The sequence below is a fragment of the Aptenodytes patagonicus genome, chromosome 11, assembly GCF_965638725.1.
Source record: "Aptenodytes patagonicus chromosome 11, bAptPat1.pri.cur, whole genome shotgun sequence".
Classification (NCBI taxonomy): domain Eukaryota; kingdom Metazoa; phylum Chordata; class Aves; order Sphenisciformes; family Spheniscidae; genus Aptenodytes; species Aptenodytes patagonicus.
Genome location: NC_134959.1, coordinates 23649757 through 23675392, shown reverse-complemented (window position 1 = coordinate 23675392; position 25636 = coordinate 23649757). Strand labels below are relative to the sequence as shown.

Here is a 25636-nt window from a genome sequence, read left to right as displayed (position 1 = left end):
TCTGAGGACGGCTCCTGCTTTCTGCTGTCGGGGTTGGGAGGTGGGGGGGAAGGCAGCGTGGGGCGCTGGGTACCACAGAGCTGGGAGCAAGGATGCTTGGGTGCCCGTTCGGCCTCTGCCACCGACTGACTGCACAGCCTTGGTCATGTCACTTCACCGCCCAGAGATGCCGTCCCTGCTCTCGGCGGGCTGTGCAACGTGCTCGGGGTCCTTCAGGGAGAGATGAAGCCTGGGAGGCTATAGTGGCCCTTGGGGGTGGGGTGGGGGGCTCCAGCCATTGCTTGCCTGGCAGGGAGAGGCTGTGGGCGCTGCGTGCCGGCAGGAGGGCAAGCAGCCCGGGGCAAGGGGAGCGGCCGGGCTGCCTGCGCGGGCAGGGCTGGGAACGGGGCGCAGGCATCCCGCTCCAGCTCTCGGTGGGGTTGGCGGACCCCCCTCCCTCCCTCCCTCCCTCCCCCCCCCCCCCCCCGGGGGGACGCCGACGCAGCGGCGGGCTGGGCCGGCGGGGACGGGAGCCCGGCATGGCGGCGGCGGCGGCGGCCTCCTCGGGGAGGGAGGCGCTCCCGGCCGTGCAGCCGCCATTGGCGCTGGCTGCGCCGCGGTTTCCTGCCGAAATCACATGGCTCCCGCGTTTCCATGGAGAGAGCCGGGGTGGGCGCTGCCAAGAGCCTGCACGAACTCCCCGCTTGCTCCCCGTCCATGGGAGTGGAACAAAGGGGATGCACCGAGCCAGGCCCGCTCTCGCCCCGCGCCTCGTCCCCCGCCTCTCCTGGGACATGTGAGTGCCACCGGCACCTCCGCACCCTGGGCGACGCCGCCTGCCCCGGGGGAGACGCCGGTCACGGGGGGGGGGGATAAAGGGGGAGCGGGGTTGGTGGCTTTAGCGGGGCTACACCCTGGGGGGGGGGGGGGGGGGGGGGCACGTCGCCGCCTGCCACCGCCTGCCAGCGACCTCGTCTGCCACCCGCCGCCCAGCCCCAGGGTGGGCAGCCCGGAGGGGCGCGGGGGGGGGGGGGGGGGTTGCTCAGTCAGGGCGGGGAGGGTGGGGACAGGGACGCGGCCGAGGGGTTCTGCTCCTCCGCCCCATCGCCCTGCGGTTCGGAGGGCTGCTCCGCACCCTGCGGCAGGGCCGGCACCGTGGCCGGAGACGCCCGCAGAAGGAACCGCCCGACTGCGGGATATCGGGGCAAGCAACCCCCCCAAAGCCACCCGGTGTGTGTCCCCCCCCAGCCCCTGTCCGGGCTGCGTGGGCTCCTCCGGCTGCTGCTTCGCTCCCGGGTCTGGGATGGCGCCGCTTGTTTTACTCTGCGGAGGAGCCGGTGGCGTGAGCCGTGCCTCCCGTGGGGCGGCGGGGCAGGGGTACGGGAGGCAAAGGGGAAGCTGCCGGTGCCCATATAGGGCCCTCCCCGAGCGTCTGTGGGACGCCAGAGCCATCGGTCCCAGAGGAGAGGCTGCACCCATCTCCCCCCCCCCATCACCCCCCTTGCACCCAAGCGGGACCCCGGGGGGGGACGACGGGGGACTCCCGAGGGACCTGGGTGCACCATGTCAGCTGGGTGCTGCCTCCTCCTCCTGGGTGACGGAGGGAGGAATGCTCGGAGGAATTAATGAGACAGATCTCGCTTTGTTGCTGGCCCGATCCTCCTATCTCCCAGCCCTCCCCAGCCTGCCAAGAAGTGCTTGGGAAGGCCTCGCACCATTAACTCTTTCCCTGCCACACCTCCGGCCGTCCCAGGGCTTGCAAACAGCCTCAGCGGGTTTCACCCTTGCCAGATTCCCGGAGGAGACTACTGAGGCCACCAGGAAGTCCTGGCCTTCCTATAAATCCCACGCTGGCCGAGGACCTATCTCCTGGCCAGTGGCTGAGGAGCAGCCTTGCTACGTCCCCCGGGCAGGGCTGGGGCGTGAGGGTATGACGCCACGCAAAATCAGGCAGCGCAGGGCTTGCTGCCGGTGGCGTTGCCTGCTCTCAGCCGGTGGAGGTCCCCGATGCATTGCCGCGTCCCCCCAGGCGGAGAGGAGCTGCGGTGGGAGCTGGCGTGGTGGCGGCCGAGCCTCTGTGGAGGACGCGACGTGATGGAGTTGAGCGTGGGAATGCGGGCAGCGATGGGCAGGGCAGGGATGGGGGATGCCGGGATGGGCAGCTGATGAGGTGGGTGTTGGGGTGCAACCGGGGAATAACTGTTGATCTGCAGCGGGGACGGTGGTGGGGCATGGGGGCATCTCTTCCCAAACCCTGCCCGAGGCTTCTGGGCAGCGCTCCCGCTTTGCCAAGGAATTTGCAGCCTGGGTTGCTGTGGGATGCCCGGGGTGGGCATCATCCGGTGCCTGCTGCTACCCTGAGAGGAGCTGGGCAGGGGCGTGGGGACATCCCCCAGGGATGCCATCGTGCCTGGCTCCAGCCTGCGCCAGTGGCCGAGGCTCGGTGGGCACCTCGGAGCTCCTGCCATGGCTCTGACCTGCATTTGGGGTCCCCAGGGGACGGCAAAGGCAGACCAAGCCCTGGCTTTGCGTGGGTTGAGGCCATTGCCAAGCTGGAACGAGCTCCCCGCCTCGTGCTTTGGGGTTATTTATAGGGCTGCCATTTATATTGCTTCTATTTCTGCTGCCGTGTGGGGACGACGCGAGGAAGCGAGGGGGGAGGGCTTGAGTCTGCCGCAGCCCCGGTGCCCGGATGTGGGGTGCCCAGCGCCTGCGGCGAGGGACGCTGTCGGTGGCATTGGTGCCAGCCTGGCTGCAGGTAGAGCCTGGCTTGGCACAAGGGCTGGTCCTTCTCCAGCCCTCAGGGCATCAACCCTGCAGAAAAAACTCTGCATAGGATATGATCCGCGGGATTGGGTTGCCAGGATTTTTTGGAGCTGGCTTTGCTGGTTTCTGCAAAAAAGAAGGTCAGAGGGGTCGGCTGTAGCACCGTGGTGGGGGTGACCACCTGCAGCTCTGCGACTGGGCTTTCCCAGACCAGGACTGGCTCTTGCCTGGCCACAAGTCACTTGGTCACTCAACGTGGTTCTCCTTCAAGCCATGATGGTGGGTCTTCTTGCCAGAATTGTCACCTCCTGCCCCCTCCTAGGTCTCCCCCATAACCAGGAGCTCTTTGGTGCCTTCTGCTCGCTGTGCACCCACAGAGCCTGGCGTGTGCCCTTTCGTGCCACGGTTCCAGCTGCGGTGACGTTCCCAGCCACGCAAGGATGTCTGTGTCCGGGGAGCACTTGTCCGGGAACAGCCTGAAATAGCTTCATCACCTTGACCTTTGGTGCTGGTGCCAGCAGGGGGGCGTGCTCCTGGGGCGGGTGGCTTCTCCAGGGGCTGGGTGATGCTGGGTGGGCACAGCCTTGGAGCTGGTGGTCTCGGGGCGAGCAGGGAGCAGCTGGGGAACCATCCCAGGGCGCAGTGCTGGCAGGACGCGGGGCCGCTGGGATGCCAGTCCTGTATTGTACCGAGGGCAGGGAAATGGGAACGTCCACTTGGGGTGTCTGGAGTTTTCTTTTCCCCGCACGCGGACTGGCCACGGCTGTATGTGCGTGTCTGAGCACGGCTGCCCGTGGAGGGGTTTGTTTGCATGTTCAGCTGTTGTGGTTGGGGTGGGGATGCTCGGGACAGCTCCCCAGGCCCGGCGAGAGGAGGGCATGACAGGGACAACCCCAAAAAGGGTGCGGTTGGGGTGTTATGCCCATGTCCCTGCTGCGTAGGAAGGGTGGAGGCAGCTGCCCTGGCTGTTTGCGCCAAGCTGGGGGGTTGTGACCATCCAGGCAAGTGCCCTGACCTGGGGGAGGTGACCAGCGGCTGCGGGGCTGTCCCCTTCCCTGTGCCCACTCCCTGTCCCCGGCCAGGCCAGGGACAGAGATTCATTTAACTCAATTACCGCCCAGGCCCTGGCGGTGGTGGCTCAGCTCGTGCCCTTCCTCTGCCCTCCCTTGGCAAGGTGTCCCTGAGCTGGCAAGCCCTGCTGAGCGCCGTGCAGGGTGCCACGAGGTGCTCAGAGGAGACATCTGATACCCCATGCCCGTGTCCTCCTCTGGCATCCTCTGCCACCTTTTGAATGCATGACCCCCACCTCCTGCCTGCTCCCGGCGGTCTCCCCATGGGTGATGCCCAGGACGGCGCTGTGCCATGCAGCTTGCCTGCGCTGCCTGCACATCGGCTGCCCCACAGCCCTTTACAGGGCTGCAGGCAGGGCTACGGAGAGGCAGAGTCCCCGCAAGCGGCACAGCCCGGCTGTCACCCCTCTGGTAGGGAAGCCTGGACGTCCCTTCACTCTGCATGGCACCGGGGAAAGCCTCTCCCGCGGCTCCCGGCAGCTTTAGTGAGGCTTTCTTGTTAACCTTTAATGAGAACAAACGAGCTGGCATGGGCCATCGCTGCGGGCGTGTTGCCTGGCCGTGTGCCGGGCACCGGCTCCGCATGGCTGCCAGCGCGGCGGAGGCTTTGCAGAAGGCTGGTCGGTCCCAGGGCGGTGCCGGGAGTGATGCTTTCCCCCAGGGAGAAGCAGCAAGGGGTGAAAAGCCGGGTGGTGGCCCCCTGCCCATGGCAGCCGCCAGGTCAGGACTCTGCCCATCGGTGGGGAGAGCCGGGGGGACGCATCCCGACCAGGCGACGTAGGAGAGCTGGTCTTCATGCAAGTTCTTGAAGGCCAGGGTGGAGATGGGTCCCCCCACACCATGCTTTGCGGCATGCTGGGCTGCTGGCTCCTCTCCATGCCCATGACACTGGCATGGAGGCTGCAGGCAGGTGGGCGACCAGATGCCTCCGTTTGCCAGTGCTGGGATGGTTTTTCCTTGGATGCTGCTTGGGGCCAGCCCAAGAATCTCACCAGCTCTTCCCCCAGCTGCTCTCCCAATGGGGCTGGCGCCGGACACCCACCTGGGCACCCACCCAAGCACCAGGAGGAGAGGGTAACCTGGGACACAGTGCTCTTTGGTGGCACCGCTGCAAGCCCCAGCTCTCCAAGCCTGGCCATGGCTGGCTCCGGAGCCACGTGCATGGGTGCCTGTGGTGGGGGAGCCATGCCACCCTACAAGGGAGCCCCAGATGCTTCTCGTCCCCTGGGGTGTGCTGGCCCCATCCTGCACAGGGACCAGCAGGGAGGGAACCAGCTCTGGGCTGGGGAAGCAGCCCCATGACTGGCTCACCCTCTAGGGAAGGGGTTAACTGTGTCCAGGAGCACCCCATCTCTGCGAGCACGCCCCCAAGACCCTGCCCCAATGCTTTTCCTCCTGAACCTGGCCTGACCTCGCTCTAAAAGCAGCAGCAAACAGGAAAGGAGCCTGGGAGGGAGGTGTCTCTTCCTGCCCCGGTGACGTGACGGCAGCCGGTCCCAGCCTGGATGGGGCTGGCTTCTCCAGCCTCCTCCGTCGGAGCTGGAGGGGGGTGCCAGGCCTGGGTACCCCAGGACCAGGACCCATGCGGGGACCTGCAGTGCTGGATGGGGGTGACATCTGTGCCACAGAGTCCCCTGGTTGTTTAGGGCATCCCTGTGCCCTAAACAGGGAGTTGTGGGGCCGGGAGGTGCCGCCAGCCACTGGGGTTGTCATGGAGGGCAGGTGGGTCTGCCTCGCTGCCCCCTGGGAGCTGGACCCCCTTGGTTCCCGCGTGGGAATGGCACCCAGCATCCTCGGAGAGCCCTGCAAGGAAGGCCTGGCTGAAGCCAGCCCCTCTGAGCCTTTGGAGACCCAGGCGACACAAGCTGGGGGCATCTGAGCAAGGAAACCCTTTTCCCAGCGGCTGCTGGTTGTTGCAGGATGCCCACGGGCATGCCACGGGGATGCATTTTGCCCACAGCAAAGCCACGGCAGTTTTACATATATATATATATATATATATATATATATATGTAAAAAAAAATAAAAAAGCAAGCAGCAGGGCTGTCGGGACTGCTCCCCGCAGTGGTGTGTCGGCTGCCTGCTCTGCCCACAGCTTTGTGCCTGCCCACAGTGGAGCCGGCAGGGATGGGGACGAGGGGCTGTGCCTGGAGCATCCCCCCCCCGTACCAGGGACCGGCAGCAGCTCAGGGCCAGCGGTGCATTCGGCAGGGCAGTGTTTGCTCCCTGGCTCGTGGCCTGCCCTGGGTGTCTGAGGGAAGGGGGTCTCTGAGGGGAGCAGTCTTGCGGGGGGCTGGCTAGCACGAGGCCGGTGTGGCACACGTGGCTGGCAGGGGGACGCTGCGGTGCCCGGCACAGGCTGCAGCCCTGCTTTTTTCCCTGCTTTAAAGCAACCCGGAGAGGGGCTGGGGGGAGTTTGCACCGCGGTGACCTGCAGTGTGGTCCCCTCCCCTGCACCCGTGCCTCAGTTTCCCCAGGGGGGCAGTGGGGAGGGAGGGATGGGGACCGAGCCATGCCGTGCTCCTGGAGCAGCCGGTGCTGGTGGGGCCCCTTCCCTCCAAGGGGGACGGGCATCCTCCCGTGTCCTCCCGTCCTCCCGTCCCCAGCCCTTGAGTCACGGCCGGGGCTGCGGCGCTGGGCAGTGATGTCAGCCCTCGGGCAGGGGAAGCGTGGGAGGAGACTGCTGGCTGGGGGGAGCCCTCCCGGCCCCTGCCCCCGCGGGCGGATGGACACGGACAGACAGCATGAGAGAGAAACAGCCGCCCGGGACACTGAGCCCAGCCCGAGGGGGATGTGCTGCCGCAGCCTGCCATGAACGGCAAACCAAAAGGTACCGAGCGCTGGCGGCACCGGGGCCCCCCCCCGGCAAACGCCATTAATTTGGGGACCCCCAGCTGTTTGAGGCTCCTGGGGTGACGTGGCCGGGCTCGCGGGGGGCTTTTTTTGGGTGAGCAATTTCCCCAGGGAGGAGAGCTCCTCTTCTCCAGGGACGGGTATCCACAGCCTGCAAGGGGGACAGTTGTCACCGTGGCATGCAGTGACGGCGTGTCTGTGGCAGGATAGGACCTGCCGGCTGCCCAGCCTTGCTGTTGCCCACGCTGAGACCCAGGCTCTGCATCTCAAGGCAGGATGGGGGCCACAGCTGCCCGCTGCTCCCGGGCGATATGCCCCCAATGCCACGGCAGCACGGCTTTCCTCAGCAAATTGGTTTTCTCCCCCCTTGTGCCCCCCACATCTTGTCTGCGGCCATGCTCATGAGGACAAACAGAGCCCGGCTCCACGTCGAGCATCCCTGGCACCGCGGCCCCAGGGACCTGGGCAGAACGAGGAGTCCTGGGGCTGCTCTCACACACAGGGACCATGTTGCCCGGGTAGGATTTTAGGGGGAAGCTACTGGTACCCAACAGAGCATCCTGGAGATGAGCAGGTGGGGGTGAAGGTGGCATGTGGGACCTTGGCGGGGTTATGCCAGCCCCAGCAGGATCATGCCAGAGCCCTGCCTTCTGCTCAGCGCCTCTGAGAGGGGTCACAGCCCACTCGGGAGCAGGATCTGGTGCCCCTGGCCAGGCTGCAGTCCCATCTAGCGGGGCATGGAGGTGATCCCCTAGGCCTCCAAAGCCATGGGAACCCTCCTGGCTGGGTGCTCTGTCTGTGCCTTTGGTGGTGGGGGACCCACTTCACTGGGACTATGGTGGTCCTGGGCTGGTTCTCAGGAGCCGCCCTAGAAAACAAGTTGGGCCTGAGCTCAGTCAGGCACTGGGAAACCCCCCCCTGGCTCCAGCGGTAGCCACCTCCCTGGGTCCCAGTTTGGGGCTTGCATCCCCCTCTGGCTGCGAAGTGGGAGCCCGTGGGATGGGTGGCGGGGTGGGAGGCTGCGAGACTCCCCCCGGGGAGCTGGCCGTGAGTGTCTGCCTGCGCCGTGCCCTGCCCTTCCTCGGGGATACTCCGCGGGGTAAATAAGCACTTCCTCCAATTCTTCCCATTCGCAGCTCCTTCCCTTTCCTGCCGCCCTCCCACTTGGCCCAAGGAGCCAGCCGGCCTCCCGCGGCCGTGAAGGCGGATACTGCCGCCATGCCCCCACTGCCGCGGGGCCGAGAGCACCCAGCACCCATCCAGCCTCCGGCCCGCAGCACCCGGACCGCCATCACCTGCTCCGGCGGGGGCTGCGACCTTATGGCTGGGAATTTCTCTCCTGGGTGAGTCACAGGGAGCCGGGATGCCGTTCTCTGACCCATCCAACTCCCCAAAAACGCCAGTCCCCCTCCTCGCCTGCCGGGGGGGGCGGGGGGGGGGAGGGGAGCGTCCTGCCTGGCCGGAGGAGAGGCAGAGCATGGAGGAGGTCAGGGAAGAGGCAGCTCTCAGGCTCCCTGTGACCAAGGCAGCATGGCGTCGGTCTCCGCGTGCTCCCGTCCTCTGTGCCGAGGAGGGACAAGGGGCAGCGGCAGGGAAGAGCTGCTCCAACCCACGCCGGGAGCCGGCCAAGGGCCGCCCCGGGGCCGGAAGGGGCCGTGGGGGGGCTGTGGTACGCGCCTGGGTTAGGGCAGCGGGGACGCAGCTGTGCAAACAAGGATGCAGCGGCTGGGCTGGAGGGAGCCGCGCCAATGGGCTGAGTTCGCAGGCTCCCGAGGTCGTCCCCGCCGTGCGCCCAAGGGACGCTCACGCAAGGGTGCCGGGGCCGGGGGGGGGGGACGTGCCACTGGTGTGGCCTGGCAGGACCCGCCGCTTGCCACAGACACCACGGGCAGGATGGACTAGCCCGTGGCCACCGTGCAGTGCCCTCGTTGGGGGACACTGGTACCCGCTATGCCCGGGGTGGTGGCCGCAGTGCCATCAGCATGGGGACCACAGCCCAGCCCTGCCAGCCCCTCCTGGAGAAGCCCCTCAGGGGGCTGTGGGTGCCACTCCCCGGGGTCAGGGGTGCTGGAGGGTGCTGGGTTGGCCACCCCGGGCGTTGCTGGCCTCCAGTAAGTGACATTACTGGAAATGGTGGTCAGAGCCCCCCCAGCTCCCAGGGCTGCGGGGCTGTGGATTCGGGGGGAGCCACTTTGGGGCGTCTCCGACCAGGGCAGTGTTGATAAACCCGCCGGAGCGACCTGAGGCTGGTGTCTGAGTGTCGGAAACAGAAACCAGCTGGGACCAACCCAGCCGGTCGGACTGCCCCCTCCGCCACTCAGACCAGCATTCTTGGGATCCCAATCATCTCCAGAGCACCGGCGCTGGGAGAGGAGCCGGCGGCCGGGCTGGAGAGCCCCAGGGTGGGCTCCAGCACCTCCCGCAGTGCTGCCCGCCCAGCTGCTCGCACCTGGCTGCTCTGCCCTCTTGGACGCTGCCCACGGGCAGCGCTGGCTGGGGACAGACGGACAGACAGACAGACAGACTCCCAGGACTGTGTTTGCTACCCCAGGAGATCTGCAGACGATCTGTGGCGCAGGCACGGCAAGGTGAAAAGCTTGGTTGGGAGGCGGCTTTGTTAGCACCGAAGCCCTAATTAAGGGCGGGGGGCTGGCAGGGACTGGACCTTTGGGGCAGGATCTCTGTGGCTCCTTCTCAGGAGAGGGAGGGATGTGCTTGGGACTCGGTGTGTGGCAGGGACAGGAGTGTGCCGGTGCTCTGCCCGGTACCGACCTCCCGGTAAGCCCGGCATGGGGCTCACTGCGAGATGAGGGCGAGATGTGGTGGCCAGCTGCCCCTTCCAAGCATGCTCCGGGCTCTGCTCCTCACTGGGGCTGGCCGTGCTGCCATGGTACCAGGTACCTCTTATCTCGGTAATGTCAGGAATGCACCACGCCAGGGTTTTTTCCTCGGCCGTGAGCCAAACGTGCCAGGAGCGGAGACCCCGCGCCCTGCCTGCCCTGCCTCATGCAGGCAGAGCTGCCCTCCAGCACCCGGCTGGCTGCCTGTGTGTGTGCCAGGCTCGAGCATCCTTGGGGCTCCCGGGGCATCGCTCCCGCAGAAAGGGGGCACGGTGTCCCCCTCTTTGAAGGGGGTTTAGGGTGCAGGATGCCAGGCCTGGGGACGCAGGGCGCTGCGGCAGACAGGCTGGCGCTGGCAAGATGTGGCAGTGCCCGGGGCCAGGCGCTGGGCTGGCTGGCAGCAAGTGCTGGGGCTGCGCCATCCCTTGCTGCCGACTCAGGTCTGCACCCATCCTGCCGGCGATCTGGCCTCGTGGCACGGTGCATCGCAGGCGGGGTTTGGGGGGGAGCTGGGTCCCTGGGCTGGAGTGCAGGGACGTGGTCCTGCCAGCGGCCATCACTCATGGCAGTGCTCCCTGTGCCAGTGCAGGAGCCTCAGGTGCCTGGGAGCGGTGCAGGTGGCTGCTGGAGCCTCTGAGGTGCCTGGGTGAGCAGCTGGGGATCGCTTGGACTCTCCTGAGGACTTGTGCTGGGGCACTGCTTTCCCACGGCACCCCCAGCATCCTTTTCCCCCTGTGATGCTAGCAGCATCCTTCTCCCCTCCAACAAATACCCTCAGCGTCCTTCTCCCCACTGCGGGCTCCTGCCTGGGTGACCCTCCTTAGAGCCCCGCCGTGCCCCGAGAAGGCAATGTGGGCTGGAGGATGGACTGGCAGGGCCGTGCTCACCCCATAGGAGCTGTGACGTGCCCCATGCATGGAGAGCCCCATTGTAGGGGTGGTGGGTGCTTTCCCTATAGATGAGCCACTGTAACGCCCAGCCGGGGCAGCAAGCACGGGTGCCATGGGCATTGCTCGCTCAGTGGGGAGCAGATTAAAGAGCCCTGCAGAGGGTAATCTGCCCAGGCCCTGCAGGTCAGCTGGGCTGCCAGGGATTACAGCTCCTCTTAATGAGCTTAATTGGGCCAGTGTTGTCCTGGAAACTGGAGGGACTAGACTATCTCACCGAGATAACGGTGAGGCGGCGGGACCCACAGAGCGGCTCTGTGGTCCTGGGCTGGGACCTGAGTGCCAAGGGGGAACCAGATGGACCTGCTGCATCCCGGCTCCACTGGGATGGAGGTTATCGGCGGTGGCTGGCTTTGACTCCGAACGGCCCTGGCTCATCCCGGGCGCTGCGAATGCCTGGCCCCAGCCTGGCATGCAGGGAGGTGACGGCATGGCTGTGGGGCGGCGGGGAGCGCAGCACCGGGGGTGTCCCGGCCGGCGGCTGAGCAGGTGTGTGCCGCGCGGGGCCGGTTTGAGCTGGGCTCCCGGGCTCTGTTGTGCCGGGGGAAGGAGTGGGGACAGTGGTGGGAGCCCCAGCAGCGCCTGCATCCCCATGCCATCCTGGTGCTGCTGGGGCCGGGAGCTCGCTGCCAGCCATGCTGGGGGCAGGAGGAAAGGCAGAGTAAGCCCCTTAAGGCGTGGGGAGGCGGCTCTGGCCCCATCTGCCAGTGGGGGAAGCTGTGTGTCCCTAGGGCCCTGCCTGGCCTTCCCCGGCAGGGTGTGTGGCTGCCAGGCACCGTGTGAGCTCCTCCCCGGCAGCTCCTGGCTCCCCAGCCCGCAGCTAGGCTCTGGGGGCTGGTGGGGACAGAGGGACCGAGCTGGCGTCAGTGGTGGCTGGGATGAAGTGGAGCATCCAGCAGCCTCTGCCCTGCTCCTGCAGCTGCCCTGCAGGCTGGGCTCCTCCATGTGCCCAGCTGGCACTGCTGGGGGTGGCAGGGCCAGGAGAAGCCCCACACTCCCCTGCTTTTGCCTTGTGCTTTGGGCTGCCCTCCCCGAGCCCCGGCCAGGGCTGCAGCAATGCTCCCTGCGACGTGGGGTTGCAGCCGGGTCTGGACCCGGGTCCCGAGACTCAGAAATCTGCTCCGTCCTGGCTGGCATCAACTGCACCGGCCGCTGTGGGGACAGGCAGGTACAGGCAGTGGTTTCGGGGCTCCTGGCATTGTCTCTGGCGCTGCCAGGAGCAGAAGGCAAGGCTGCGGCGGCCGTGGGGCTGGACACGTGCTGCCCGCACGGACTTTCCAGGGTCCAGCAGGGAATGGCTCGGCCTTTCCTTCCCCGACGCAGAGCTCCTGGCAAAGCCGGGGACTTTCCAAATCGCTTTGTTGCCTGTGGTTTTCCCTCCTGGTTGCTGGAGCGAGCGGAAGCGAGCACGGAGACAGCAAAGGGCTGGGTGGCTGGGTCTGGTCCCGCGCCCTTCCTGCCCCTGCAGCGGGGTACCACGGGCGACAGCGGGACACGGGACAAGGCAGGGTTCAGGAGGGGGTGGCGGGGCTGGGGCACAGCAGAGGGTTTGCCATGGTCATGTCTGGGAAGGGCCACAGTAGGCACTGGGCATCAGTCCCTTCCTGTGGCTCCCATGGGGCCAAGCTGGGACATATCCGTCTGTCTGTCCCCGCTGAGTGCTCACGGTGTCCGGAGCCCTTCTTCACCCAGGGCAGGGCACCGGCACCATCGCTGGGGACAGCATGGCACCTGCGTGGCCGGTGCCACCGGGAGTGTCCCTGGGCTGAGACGGAGGGAAGGCTCCCAGCCCGTGGGTGCTGTAGGCACCCTGGTCTGTGGGTGCCATTCCCATCCTGGTCTCGGTGGCAGCCCTGCTTGTGTGTGTTTCCTCACCTGGCTGCTGGTGACCCCGCTCTCTCGTGCCCCCCAGGGAGGCCCTCCAGGTCACACTCAACGATGTCGCTGTCTGTGCGCCCGCAGCGCCGAGTCCTCGTCACCAAGATCAATAGGAGCCAGTCCTTCGCTGGAGTGAACTCAACGGCCGACCGGCCCTTCAGGTAGGGGATGCGTGCTCCTGCTGCCTGCCACGAGGGATGGGGATGGCGACAGGGACAGGGACAGGCTTGGGCACGGTGGCGGGACCTGCTGCGCATCCTGAGGCGCCTTCCCAATCCACTGCCAGGCATCTCCCACAGGGACCTTTGTGGTACCCGGGAGATGTTGCACAGGGGACTGCAGGGAGCATCGAGGCCAGATGGGAGACAGAGCCCATCACCCCAACCCTCCGCTGTGCCGTGTCCCAGGCTGGGTGAGGACCCTGCAGCCCTGCAGCTGCTGCCACCAGAGCATGGAGGGGGCAGGTGTAGCTCACCCTCGTTCTTCAGCCAGCTCTTAAGAGCTTTCTTGTGACCATCTCATCATGTTTAGTGGGTGCAGTGAAGGAGCTGGGGTGGCTTTGAAGCATTGTGTCTTGACGGCCTTGACATCCTGCGGCGGCCGGTTTCGGGGTTTGAGTGCTGGCGTGAATCAGGGTTTCCTCCGGGTCATTTCAAACCTGTTGCTGAAAGGTCTTATTGGCTGCCCGTCAGCTGTGTTGCGAGGAACAGCCGCTCCCTACTCATCCTCTCCGGCCGCTGGCGATGTTATGGTCCCATCATACCCTTCCTCCTCCTCTCTGCTGAACCTCACGTCGGTGAGAACCACCCCACGCGCTGCTCATCCCCGCCACCCTCCTCTGCACCATCCCTGGCTCCTGGCTACCCTTTTGCAGGTGGTTGTCAGGACATGGGCATGTCACAGGTTTGGGCTGTGGGACTGCGGCATTTTAATGCTTTTAATCCCTTTTCCTAGCGCCCAGCCAGCCTCCTTACATCCCAGTGCACCCACCGGTGCCGGGGGAGAGACATCTCTCAGCCAAATGGCTGGAGAAAGCAGTGCCAAGCTGCCTTGCCAGGCTATGGGCACTTTCACTGGGTGGGCACAAGCGCAGGTAGAGCCTCCCCATGCCTGGCAGCAGACCTCCAGCCCTGCTCGGCTCTTGTCCCCAGGTTCTGTCCAGCCTCTGGGCCAAGTGACACTTTCCAGGCCACTGGCACGTCGCTGGATCTGGGGGTGCCAGAGGGGCTCGCCTGGGGACAGGGAAGAGGGATGACTTTTGGATGCCCGTAGCCAAGTGGCTGGTGGGGACGTGCTTGTGGGAGATGCCTCCAGGGGCCCTGGAGGACGGGAATGAGGAGGGATGATGGAAATCAAGTGCTTACCCATCGCTCTGCCTTGGGAGGAGGCCAAGACATTCATTTCCCCCCACCAATGATTCGGGGAAGTCTTTTGGCCGCTCCTGCAAAGAGCGGCACAGGATGGGAGGTCCGGCCCGGGGCTGGGAACCGAGGAGGCCAGGGTGTCTCCTGGGCGCCGGTGGCGCGACGATGCGTTGGAAGGAGGAAGGGAAGAGCCGGTCTGAGCGGGGCGTGGCTCGCTGGGCTGGGGAGTGACTCCGTTGCACAAAGCAGGAAGGGTGGTTTTCGGGTCCTAGGCGCTGGGTCGGCCTCCCTTCTGGTCGGCTGGGGGAGGTCCCCAAGGCGGCGGTGGGGCAGGTGGAGGCAACAGGCAGCCAGCAGCTCCATACGACGGGTTTGGTGACATCTGGAGAGGCGTAGCATCAGTGAGGATGTCCCTGCCCCGTGTCGCTGCACTGTGTGATGGGGTGATAGGGCTGCTTGTCCCTGGGATGCTCCCATGCTGCCACCCGCTGGGATCCTTGCCTGTCCCTGGCAGCACACAGTGGTAGGGCAGCAAGCCGATGGTGGCATGTGTCACCCTGCCACAGCGCCCAGACCACAGGGAGCATCTCCGTGCCCCTGGCAACCCGGGGTGCTGGCGATGGAGCAGAGCATGGCCCCTTCGGAGGGTGGCCAGGGCTGGAGATGTCCCCACAGGCACCGCAGGAGTGCAGCTTGGCTCCGGCTGGTGCCAGCCCCTTTTGCCTTTGCTGCCTCCAGCTGGCGCCTGGGACCCCCATGCCTCCGCAGAGGCTACCCCACGGCCAGCCTCTCTGATCCTGCCAGGATGGGGTTAATTCCCTGCTCTTCTCCATCGCCAGCTTTGTGGGTTTCTCCTTGTCCTTCCCATGGCTTTGGGGCAGCCAAATGCATTGCCGGGGACTGCAGGCATGCGATGCAGGCAGCGCTGCCCAGCCTCACGGCCCCATCTCATCCGGCCCCGCTGGCCGGTTAGACTGGCTGCCGGGGAGTCCTGGGAAAGGCAAGCAGGTCCGGGCGGACCAGGCCTCCATCCTGGAGCTCCTTCTTGTCTCGAGACAGGGTGCCCGGCAGGCTGGGGCACCCCGGCGGACCCCAGTGCTGTGTGCTGACCCCGGCTGTCCCGGGTTTGCCTGCCTCTCTCCCCAGGAACCTTTCGCCCTTCACCCCCACCGTCTCCCGCAAGACTGGCTCCAGGGTCAGTAGGATGTTCTCAATGTCCCACAAATCCCCACCACCCAAGGTGCCTCAGCCCAACCGCCTGGACGAGGTGTACGAAGCTCTCAAGAAGGGCCTGACGTAAGTACTGGGGCTCCCCGTGGCCGGGTGGTTGGAAGCAGGGAGCCCCTGAGGGGCACAGGGACAACTTGCCATGGGTTGGGGTTGGCAGCTCTCTGCCCTCACCAGGCAGGGACATACCAGGTCTCCTGGGCATAGTGCCTGGGCTGCGTGGGGTCCCGTATCCCACCATGTTCCACGTAGAGGCACAAGTGGGCTCCCTCACCTTGGTGCTGGAGAGGGAAGTGGGGATGCGGGGCCAGATGTGCTTGGGTTGGTGTGGTCTGTGGGTGGCAGGAGCCCTGGACACGGTGTCCCAGCCTGACCCCCGTGGTGTGGTTGCTCCCAGAGCCTACCTGGAGGTACACCAGCTGGAACTGGAGAAGCTCAGCACCCAGATCCGCGAGTCCAAGAGGAATTCGCGCCTGGTGAGTATTGCTTGGGAAGAGCCTTACGGGGAGCGGTGCTTTGGGCAGACGACCGAGGTTGTGGGCACGGCTGGGGCAGCTCGTGGTCCATCTGTGTCCCGGGGCAGAGCCTACTTCTGTGGGGATGTCAGGGGCCAACCTGGGCTCTGGTGTTGGGCTGCACGGGGCTCCTGTCCTACTGTCATGCACTCTCCAGCCCTGGCTGGGTGCTGCATATCCCTGCCGACACGCTATGGGTGGTGGGTGCGATGTGCTGGGTCTCCTTGGGTGGGCAGAGCTGGCTTTGTGCTGCGTCTTATCCCTCTCCTCTCTCCTCCAGGGCTTTCTCTACGATCTGGATAAGGTAAGCGGGATCAGTGCCCCATCCCCCTTGTCTCCCCCTTCCTAGCGCCTGGGATGTGCTACCGCCAGCCCCTCTCCGCTTGCACTGCCCCGCTGCCTGCCCCCGGTCCCCTGCCCGGCAGAGTCCCTGTGGGGTGGGATCAGGGCTGGGCGGGCAGTGTGGGTCTAGGCAGGGGATGAAGCAGAGACAGGCAGAGGCTTGTAACCCCCTTCTTGCAAACAAAAGCTGTTGCTGGTGAGTGCTGAGCCTGGATTAGCTCTGAGGCTGGGAGAAGAGCACCCTGGAGCCTGGCTTGTCTCCTGGGGGACCCTCCGGCGCAGGGGAGGCTGGAGGATGCTGCAGCACGTGGATGCAAGTGCAGCCTCTGCTCCGCTCACCGCCGGCTGCCACCCTGCACCTCCCAGGCAGGGCTGGTGACCAGAACCCATCCCAGCCGCAGCATGGGCACACAGTAGGGCACATCCTGACCTGCGGCTCCTTTGCGGAGGGGTTGGGCTGCCGCTCACGCCGTCTCCTCTGCTTTTCCAGCAAGTGAAGTCAATCGAGCGCTTCCTGCGTCGCCTGGAGTTTCATGCTAGCAAGGTGAGAGCTGGGGACCAGGGTCACCTTGGGACAATGTCGGTGCAGCGCTGGGACGCCGTGCTGTCCCCCACCCTGCCCCTCACCGCAGCTCGGGCCTGTCCTTGCAGATAGATGAGCTCTACGAGGCTTATTGCATCCAACGGCGGCTCCGCGATGGAGCCCACAACATGGTCAAGGCTTACAGCACGGGCTCGCCGGGCAGCCGGGAGGCACGCGAGAGCCTGGCCGAGGCCAGCAAGGGCTATAAGGAGTACACAGAGGTGAGACAGCTGGCTGGGGTGGGCTGGCAAGGTGCTGGGTCCCATGAGTGGCTGCTGATGGGTGCCGTCCGTCTGTCCCCAGAACATGTGTCTGTTGGAGAACGAGCTGGAGAGCCAGCTGGGCGAGTTCCACATCCGGATGAAAGGTAACACGTCTCGCTCCATCCCTGGCCCACTGCCTGCCTGCCTGCCTGCCTGCTGCCTGCTGACGTCCCTCTGCCTTCTCTTGCAGGACTGGCAGGCTTTGCCCGGCTCTGTGCTGGTGACCAGTATGAGGTTGGTGGGACCATATGGTTTGGGATCTGCTCTTCTGCCCTTGGGGTGCCTGCGGGGCGTAGGTGGGCGCTGGTGTGGAGGGCACGTTGCAGGGCAGTGAAGGGTGGCACAGGTCCCTGGCCATGCCCGGGGACGCACAGAGAGCACCCACCACCCCAGCACTGTATCTACCCCACGCCCACATCTCTGCATCCCCAGATCTTCATGAAGTACGGACGGCAGCGGTGGAAGCTGCGGGGGCGCATCGAGGTGAACAGCAAGCAGGTGTGGGACAGCGAGGAAATGGTTTTCTTGCCCCTTGTCACCGAGTTCCTCTCCATCAAGGTACAGTGCAGAGGAGGGCAGGGATGGTGTGGGCCAGCTACCACCCTGCATCCTGGCAGGGCTTCCCTCCAGGACCTCACCTAGACCTCACTCTCACTGGGGTGGGAGGAGGCCGTCTGGTGGTGGTGGCACCCTGGCACACAGCATGGATGCAAACAGCATGGATAAGATGAAGCCCATGGCTTCATCTCATCTTCTTCTCCCTCTCCTCCAGGTGACAGAGCTAAAGAGCCTGGCCAACCACGTTGTGGTGGGCAATGTGTCCTGCGAGACCAAGGACCTCTTTGCGGCTCTGCCCCAAGTAGTGGCTGTGGATATCAACGACTTGGGCACCCTCAAACTCAGCCTGGAGGTGACCTGGAAGTGAGTGTCTCAGCAGGCATTGCTGGTAGCACGTGGCAGGGCTGGGGATGCCCGGCATGGCGTGGCAAGAGGTGGCCTGCCCCAGGCTCTCTCCCATCCCAAAACTGGGCTGCAATTATGGAAAACCAGAGCTGGACTGGATGGGGTCCTGGTGTCCTGCTTGCTGCAGAGTAGGGTTGAGACCCCCCCAGACTGGCACACACCCCTCACCTCCCTGCTCTCCTCCCCAGCCCCTTCGACAAGGACGATCAGCCCTCGGCAGCCAGCACCGTCAACAAGGCCTCCACGGTGAACAAGAGGTTCTCCACCTACAACCAGAGCCCGCCTGACACGCCGTCCTTGCGGGAACAGGCTTTCTACGTAAGTGTGGTGTTGGGCAGGGCAGCTCAGGAGAGGTGGCCCTTGGAGGGGTCCACACAGGGATGTGCCCAGGCTACGTCCCAGAGGGTGGCACGGCTCGGGCACGGGGGTGGGCAGCTCCTCTCCAGCCATCCAGCCACGGCTCCCCGGTACCGGCACCTGCTCCTCCCACACTCACAGCTCCTCTTCTCTCTGCCTAAGAGCCTGGGGCGGGCGGCTGACAAGCACGGTTGGTCCTTGCTGGACATCTTTCAGGAGACACTCTTCGAGAAGCTGTCTCAGAGCTGCTCCTGCGGTGACGTCTCCTCGGCCGAGCTCGGGAGATGGCCGCAGCAGGGCCGCGTAAGTGCGAGGGCTGGAGCCGGCCAGTAGCTTAGCCCAGCGGTGTGGCTGTCCCGCAGTAGCCGTAGCCGCTCCTTGTCTCCTACTCACTAGCGCTCGCTGATGCCCGGAGGCCTGATCCTGCCAGGCCAGGGTCTGGCTGGCCCTGGGGAGACACTCCCCAAGTTGGGGCAGCCTGGGCTGCATGGGCTGGCCCCGCTCCTCTGTCCGCACACCCTCGTGCAAGAGCCGGGCACTAGTGAGTAGAAGGCTTGTCCATGTCCCTGCACTGGTGGCATTGGTGTGCTGTGCCGTGGCATTGGCGTGGTGCTGGTGTAGTGCTGGCGTGATGCCGCTGGTGTGACAGTGCTGGCGTGGCACTGGCGTGATGCTGTCACGGCGCTGGTGTGATGCTAACATGGCGTTGGCGTGGCACTAGTTCAGTGATGGTGAACCACTGGCATGACGTTGGCTGATGGCCAGTGCTGCCCCCCATGAGCTGGTGCTGGAGCTGTTGCCGTCCTTGCAGCCATGGCGGGTGGTGTCCTCGGCTCCACATGTCGCACCCTGTCACGGCCATGCTGGAGCTGCCCGCCGTGCTGGGGAGCCGCTGGCACCCTGGGGCTCCGGGGCATGCGTGGCTGGGCCTGGGGAGCCGGACTCCCCCCGGGCATGGCGTGGGGTGCAGGGTTGGAAGAGGCAGCCATGGTCTGCCGGGTCCTCGCTGCCCACCCTGCTGTGCCGGCAGAGCCAGGGCAGAGCGGCAGCCTGTGCCAGGGGTTGCAACATCCTCGGCGCCCTCCGGCTTGGCCGGATCCTGCCCCTCATTGAAGGAAAGGCAGCTGGAGGAGCAGGGTTGGTAGGAGGGTCTTGTCTGACACCATTTTTCCCCCCTTCCCAGAACATGCTGCGGCGCCAGGAGGATCTGGAGAATGGCACGGCCTGGTCCATCTCCTCCGAGTCCTCGGACGACTCCTCCAGCCCCCAGCTGTCCGGCAGCGCCCGCCATGCCACGCACAAGCCCATTGTGCAGCCCGAGGTGCAGGCCTCTGCCCCCGCCATCGAGATCTCCTTCTCCCAGCAGCCGGAGGAGGCTGAGGCCAGGCCCGGGGCTGGCGTCGTCGGCATCCCACCCACCGAGAGCCAGCCGGAGGAGCCGGGCAGCCGTAAGAAGGAGGCAGTGGCCAACGGGCACGTGCCCTACTCCCGGACTCTGAGCCACATCAGCGAGGCCAGCGTGGACGCCACGATGGAGGCCAAGGCTGCGGAGAGCCCCTGGGAGCCCGCGCCCAGCCCGGAGGACACGGGGATGGGCGAGCGGGATGCGGACCCCCTCCCAGGCGCCTCGGTGGCAGCCGCTGCGGCAGGACAGGACAGGGGCGCCGAGGCCAAGCCCCGCGCCGCCGTGGCGTGGGCCGCCACCTGCGAGGCAGAGGCTGACGGGGCCGAGCCAGTGCAGAGCCAGGCGCCGGCACAGGGCGGCTGCGGCACCGGGGTCCCCGCAGTGCTGGCACAAGCCTCCACAGAGGAGAGGCCCATCCCGGCCCCGCCGCTGCCTGCCGGCATCCCCGAGGTGTCACGGGGGAAGGCGGTGGATTCGGGTCTGGAGGAGGCCATCGGCCTCCTGGGCTCAGCCCTGGACGACTATCGGGGGCAGTTCCCAGAGCTGCAGCCTCTCGAACGGGAGCTCAAGCGCCTGGAGGAGATGCTGCTGGTGAGGGGCTCCCAGCAGTGCCCGGGGGCGAGGGGGACGGGGCTGTCCCTGCTGGCGGTGCCCAGGGACGATGGGGATGGGGCCATGCTGGCTGGTAGTGCCCGGGGGTGATGGGGATGATGGGGACGGGGCCATCCCTTATGGCAGTGCCCAAGGACGATGGGGATGGGGCCATGCTGGCTGGTAGTGCCCGGGGGTGATGGGGATGATGGGGACGGGGCCATCCCTTATGGCAGTGCCCAAGGACGATGGGGATGGGGCCATGCTGGCTGGTAGTGCCCGGGGATGATGGGGACGGGGCCATCCCTTATGGCAGTGCCCAGGGACGATGGGGACAGGGCCATTCCTGATGGTAGTGCCCAGGGATGCAGGTGGCAGGGCTGTCTTGGCTGGCAAGCCGGGATCCAAACCTGCCATGCCTTCCTCCGCAGCAGAAGCAGGGTGTCTTCCTCAGCCGGGCCTCCAGCATCAGCCTGACGGTGGAGCATGCACTGGAGAGCTTCAGCTTCCTCAACACCTCCGACATGGAGGACTCGGAGGGCTCCGAGGAGGAGCCTCTCCAAGACGAGAGGTGCACAGCGGGGCTCATGGGATGGGGCGCGGGGCAGGATGTGGCCCTGGGGCAGTTGGGATGGGGGATGCCCAGCTCCGCCAGGATGCCCAAGCACATTTAGACCAGCCCATCACAGTTCAGGGCAGGTCCAGGTCAAGAAGCAGCAGGATCTGGCCCTTCTGGTGGCACAATGTTATCCCGCATCTCTCCATGGGGACTGGGCTGGGAGGCAGCCCCTGTGCCCTGTGTCCCTGGGACCTGCTCCTTCACGCAGCCCTGATGCCATGATACTGTAGGTCCTACAGAAACTCTGCCCAGCATTGCCACTGTGGATGGGGAAGGGCCGGGTCCAGGTTTCCTGTGCTGACCTGCTGCCTCGGTCTCTCCCTGGCTTGCAGGAGGGCTGGCAGATGCCGGCGCGGCAGCAGGGCCCCCAGCGCCAGCGAGACAGGGGCAGATGACACCGGCATGTGCAGTGGCTCCGAGGCCAGCACCGACCCCATGAGCACTGGCAACGAGTTCCTGGATAAGGCCCTGGTGCTTCACCTGAACAACTGCAACCTCTTGCTGCTGGTGAGGACAGGGGCCAGGGCACGGTGGCAGGAGACATCCTGGGGAGGGAAGCCCTGGGGTGGGCTGTGGGTCCCCCCTCGAGGGGTGTCTTGCCGCAGCATGGAGGCTGTGGTGTGGGCGGTGAGGTCCCCGGTTTGGCCATGCCTTGCAGAAGCTGGGCACCTTCGGTCCCCTGCGGTGCCGGGAGATGTACGCCCTGGACAGGCTGCTGCGGGAGGCGCAGGTGCTGGAGATCGTGTGCCAGCTGACGGAGGAGCGAGCGGGAACAGCCGGCTCTGCCAACGAAGGTAAAGACACACGGCTGAGGGGACCGTCCGTGCCACCCTGGGACTGCGCGGGGCCCAGTCTCCCCTCGTGGGCACGGCTGGGCAGCGAGGGGCCGTGCCAGCCGGAGGGCAGGAGTCACCTGCCTGCTGCCGTGGCTTGATGGTGCCTGTCCCCGCAGTGGTGCAGTTCTCGACACGGAAGGAGGGCGTGCTGCCCCTTTGGGACCGTTGCGTGGAGGTGCCCAACATCTACACCTGCCCCGTGGAGCGGTTCCTGCAGGTGCTCAGCACCCAGTATGCGGCACCCATCAGCGAGCGGCACCCTGGCCTGGCTGATGCCGGTGAGCGGGCGCCCAGGGGTGTTTGGGGAGAGAGTTGCCAGCCCCACTCAGTGACCATGATTGGAGCCTATGGGTGCCAGCAGCCCTGCAGAGGGGCGGCCACGGCTGCTGCACACCCTGACCCCGGCCCTTTCCTGCAGTGTGTGTGAAACTGGTGGAGGATGTGCTGAATCGGCGGCTGCCCCGGCGGCCCGGCAGTGCCCAGGGCGAGCAGGTCACCATCTTCCAGTACTGGAGCCACTTTGAGTCGCTTGGTGCCCTGGTGCTCGACACCTACGTGATGGAGCTGGCAGAGGAAGGTGGGTGCCCTCCCGCCCTCCCTAGACTCTGGCATGGGGTGCCGGAGCATCACCATAGGGGATCACCCTGCGGCACTGCCATGAATGCCCTGGGGCATCACCCGGAGGCTCAGCCATCCTTGGGGTGGGCAAGTAGGTCTTATCCAGTGCACAGCCTACTCCCGTGCTGCCTTCATGAGCACCCTGGGTGCTTGCTGTAGGTCCCCAGCATCTTGGCTTGGGTGCCCCAGCAGCGCCATGCATTGGCACCCTGCGTGGGGCCACCTCTGCCCGGCGTGGGTGCAGAGTGCCCAGGGATGGGTTCCCTGCAGTGGCAGGGGCGTGTGGGCGGTGCTGCCAGGCTCCCTGCGCCTTGGCTCAGCTGGCGGTTCCCTGCAGCGCTGCTGGCGCAGAACCTCAACTCAGACGACCAGGACGTGGTGCTGCGTGCCCTGAAGCGCGTGCCCGAGGGCCGCCTGAAGAAGGAGGGACTGAAGGCGCTGAGCCTGCTCCTCGTGGAGGGCAACAGCAAGGTGGTGAGCGCCGTGTCGGCCCAGCTCCGCAGCCTGGCAGAAAACCCTCGCTTCCGCCAACGGGTACGTGCTGGGCAAGCCGGGGACGAGGTGGGATGGCGCCGTGGTCCTCGGGGTGCTGCCCCCCAGCTCTGCTGCGGCCAGTGGCACTGACCCCCCCCCCCATCTCCCCCCAGGCTCTCGTGTGCTACCTGGAGCAGCTGGAGGATGAGGAGGTGCAGACACGTGTGGCAGGGTGTGCGGCACTGGGCTGCCTGAAGGTGAGAGGGACGCAGGGAGGAGGTGGCAGGTCTGCATCTTCCGGAGGAAGAGGAATCGCATGTGGCCGGCGAGTCCGGACACAGCTGCACAGCCTCCTGCTCCCAGGAGAGAGGAGCTGGGGGTGCCCCAGATGTGCCAGGAGAAGCAGGCAGGGGCAGAGCAGGAAGGGAAATGGGGAGGGAAGGGACAGGATGAGGGACTTTCCTGCACCATGGGGCTGCAGCGCCCTGTGCTGCCTTCCCCTCCGGGCTGTGTCCCTGCTGCCAGCCCTGCCAGACACACTCACTCCCTTGTCCCTTCCCCTGCAGGCCAAGGAGAGCATCGAGCAGCTGGTTTACCTGTGCCAAACCGACAAGGAGCCTGTGCGGGAGGCAGCCAAGCAGAGCCTGATGCTGTGCGGTGAGTGTCCCGCTGCTCCTCTCTGCTCCCTCCCCACCCACGGCATCCCGAGCAGCTTCTCCTGGTGCCAGCAGTGCCCGCGGGAGAAGGGGGTCCTGGGCTGGCCCCTGCCTACCCGGCTCACTCTGGCTCATCGTGCCCCAAGCTCTGCCAGGCAAGAGCAAGTTGGCAGCGGGCAGCGAGGGCCAGGCATTCTGTGGCCACAGAGCACTAAGCCTGGTTGTTATTTATTATTTGCTAGATGGCACTGAAAGAACCATCTGAGTGGGTTTCTAGGCCTCCAGATCGTGGCAGCTGCTGCACAGGTTGGGACACGTGAGCCGTCCTTGTCCCCCCCGTTCCCGCTCCTGCCGCTTTGCTCACGAATGTCTCTGTCTTAGAGCCTGTCAGCCATGTCACGTTTTGGAGTCTGTGTGTCTTGGTTGTTCATAGAGCCCATCCCCATGGCACCCCGGCACATGTAGATGCCTCGTGTCCCATGTCCCGGCAGATTGTCCATGTCACCACCTCTTGCTGGGGATGGCCGCCGCGGGCAGATTTGCGTGCGGGGGTGCCGGGTGAAGATCTCAGAGTCAGCTTGTGGCATGGAAGCGTGCATCCCTGTGTGTGCCCGAGGGTCCTGGGGAAGCCCTCGGGATCCCCATGCCAGTGCATGCAGATGTGCACAGCTGTTTGAGACGCTGGAGCTGGCACAGCCCCGAGCCCTGGCCCCTTTGCCCCAAGCTAGGCTCTCCACAAGCCAGCGCTCCTGCAGCCCGAACGTGGGTGATCCCTGCCCCGTGTGGGCATGGGTACGGCAGGCAGCTGAAGAACAGGATTCGCAACATCTGAATCGGGAGCTCTGAGGGCTTTTTGAGCCAGACCCTGGCTGGGACCTGCCCAAGGGCATGCTAAGGAGGACAAGAGAGGTCTCCACTCTGTGGCCATGGCACACCGCCTCTGCTCTGCCCTGCCAGGCGTTAGCCGGGGAAGGTGGCTGGGGATGGGGCAGGGGACAAGAGCTTCTGCAGTTCGGTTCACTGACCGCAGCGTGTACTCGCAGGGGAAGACGGTAAATCAGCTCACCGGCGGCTGGAGGAGACCCTGGACAGCCTCCCGAGGATCTTTGCACCAGCCAGCATGGCCAGTACAGCTTTCTGAGACGCCACGCAAACCCACCTGCCATCCCTTGAGGGCAAAGGCACCGCTGGGCCGCCCGGGCTTGCACGGACTGGGGCCAGCCGTGACCCGGCAGCTCCCGCTCTCGGCAGCACACTGCAGTATTACCCCCGCCGGCAGCTCGCCGGGGCCGCACACTGCCTTATGGAGCACCGCTTCCCCTGCCCCCGGCCGCCGGCCCCGCGGGGTGCCACGTACGCACCCCTGGGCAGGGGGGGCTCGCTGCGCATCCCACCGTCTGATTGCTATTTAAAATATACGGGGAGCCCACCCTTCCTGCCCGCCTCGTCGGCTACAGCTGCTGGGACCGGAGCGGCAGGGAGATGTTCTGGATTTCTCTGCCTCCTCTTGCCTTCCTCTTGCTCGAGGGCATGTGCCCTGTCCCGGAAGGACCTGCACTTTGGAAACCACGCCGCTTCTTTCCAGGAGTTGCCTGGGCCGTGGGGACTGCTGCCCTTTGCCACCTGGAGTCCCCAGGACTTAAATAAAATGAAATATGAGATATTAATATATTCTGCTGGCGTTTCTTCTTTCCAGCTCCATGTGCTCCTGTCCCTCCCCGGCTGTGGCTGTAGGGAGTGTAGTGAGACGTGGCCCCAGCCCAGAGCCTTTCCTGGTCTGTTGGGAAGCGCCGTGGAGCGCGAGGGCAGGAGGAGCGACAGAGGGACGGACAGACGGACGGACAGAAGCTGCCACCTTTTTTTTTTTGTTTTGTTTTATTTTATTTTTTATTTACAGATTTTTGCAGAAAAACAAAAGCAAAAAATTCTTTTCTATAATGTCTCTATAAATCTATATATAATGTAATTACAGAGAACAACTAATTTTGATTTTAAACCAGAAATAAAACCAAACCTTTAATGAGTGACGGTGTCGCTGTGCGGGTGTTTCTTTGGCCCCGCTGCCCAGGGGCAGGGTAAGCTGGGGGTCAGCGTAGCGGGCTGGAGGGGGGCGGGGGGGGGGGGGGTGTCTCATGGGGCATAATTGCGATCTCTGGCATCGCCCGGGTGCAGCCCTGCCCCGCACCTCAGCCACCAGCAAGCGCCAGCCTGAGGCAGCACGTGGGGCGGCTGCTGGGTGCCTTTCGCGGCCAGGTGTGCCAGGGGAGCAGTACCCGTCACCTAGCACAGGGCACGGAAGTCTTGGCCCTCCTGGCTTGGCACAGCCGGGGCAGAGAGGATTGCCCCGGCCATGCGTGGCACTGCCCGGTCCCACAGCATGCCTCCTTGTGCTGCCTTCCAGGGATGCTGTCACGGCAGGGATTTAAACGCCGTTTCCAACGTTGTCTTTATAAATGCGCGGAGGAATGCTTCTGGACTGAGGGACAGAGC

At 65.5% G+C, this 25636-nt stretch overlaps 1 protein-coding gene across 1 annotated transcript; it reads left to right on the top strand.

Annotated features, from left to right (window-relative positions):
* Nucleotides 1-518: 518 nt before the first annotated feature.
* RIPOR1 (RHO family interacting cell polarization regulator 1) lies at nt 519-25170 on the top strand. The gene is given in 24 exon segments (XM_076349518.1): nt 519-689; nt 691-775; nt 12368-12494; nt 14844-14993; nt 15322-15400; nt 15720-15743; nt 16272-16325; nt 16433-16585; nt 16668-16731; nt 16818-16861; nt 17060-17185; nt 17400-17548; nt 17779-17908; nt 18164-18250; nt 19131-19943; nt 20375-20514; nt 20895-21069; nt 21221-21356; nt 21515-21676; nt 21817-21975; nt 22354-22550; nt 22664-22747; nt 23057-23147; nt 24190-25170. Coding segments are annotated over 24 exon segments (3498 nt in total). The 3' UTR covers nt 24288-25170.
* Nucleotides 25171-25636: the final 466 nt, after the last annotated feature.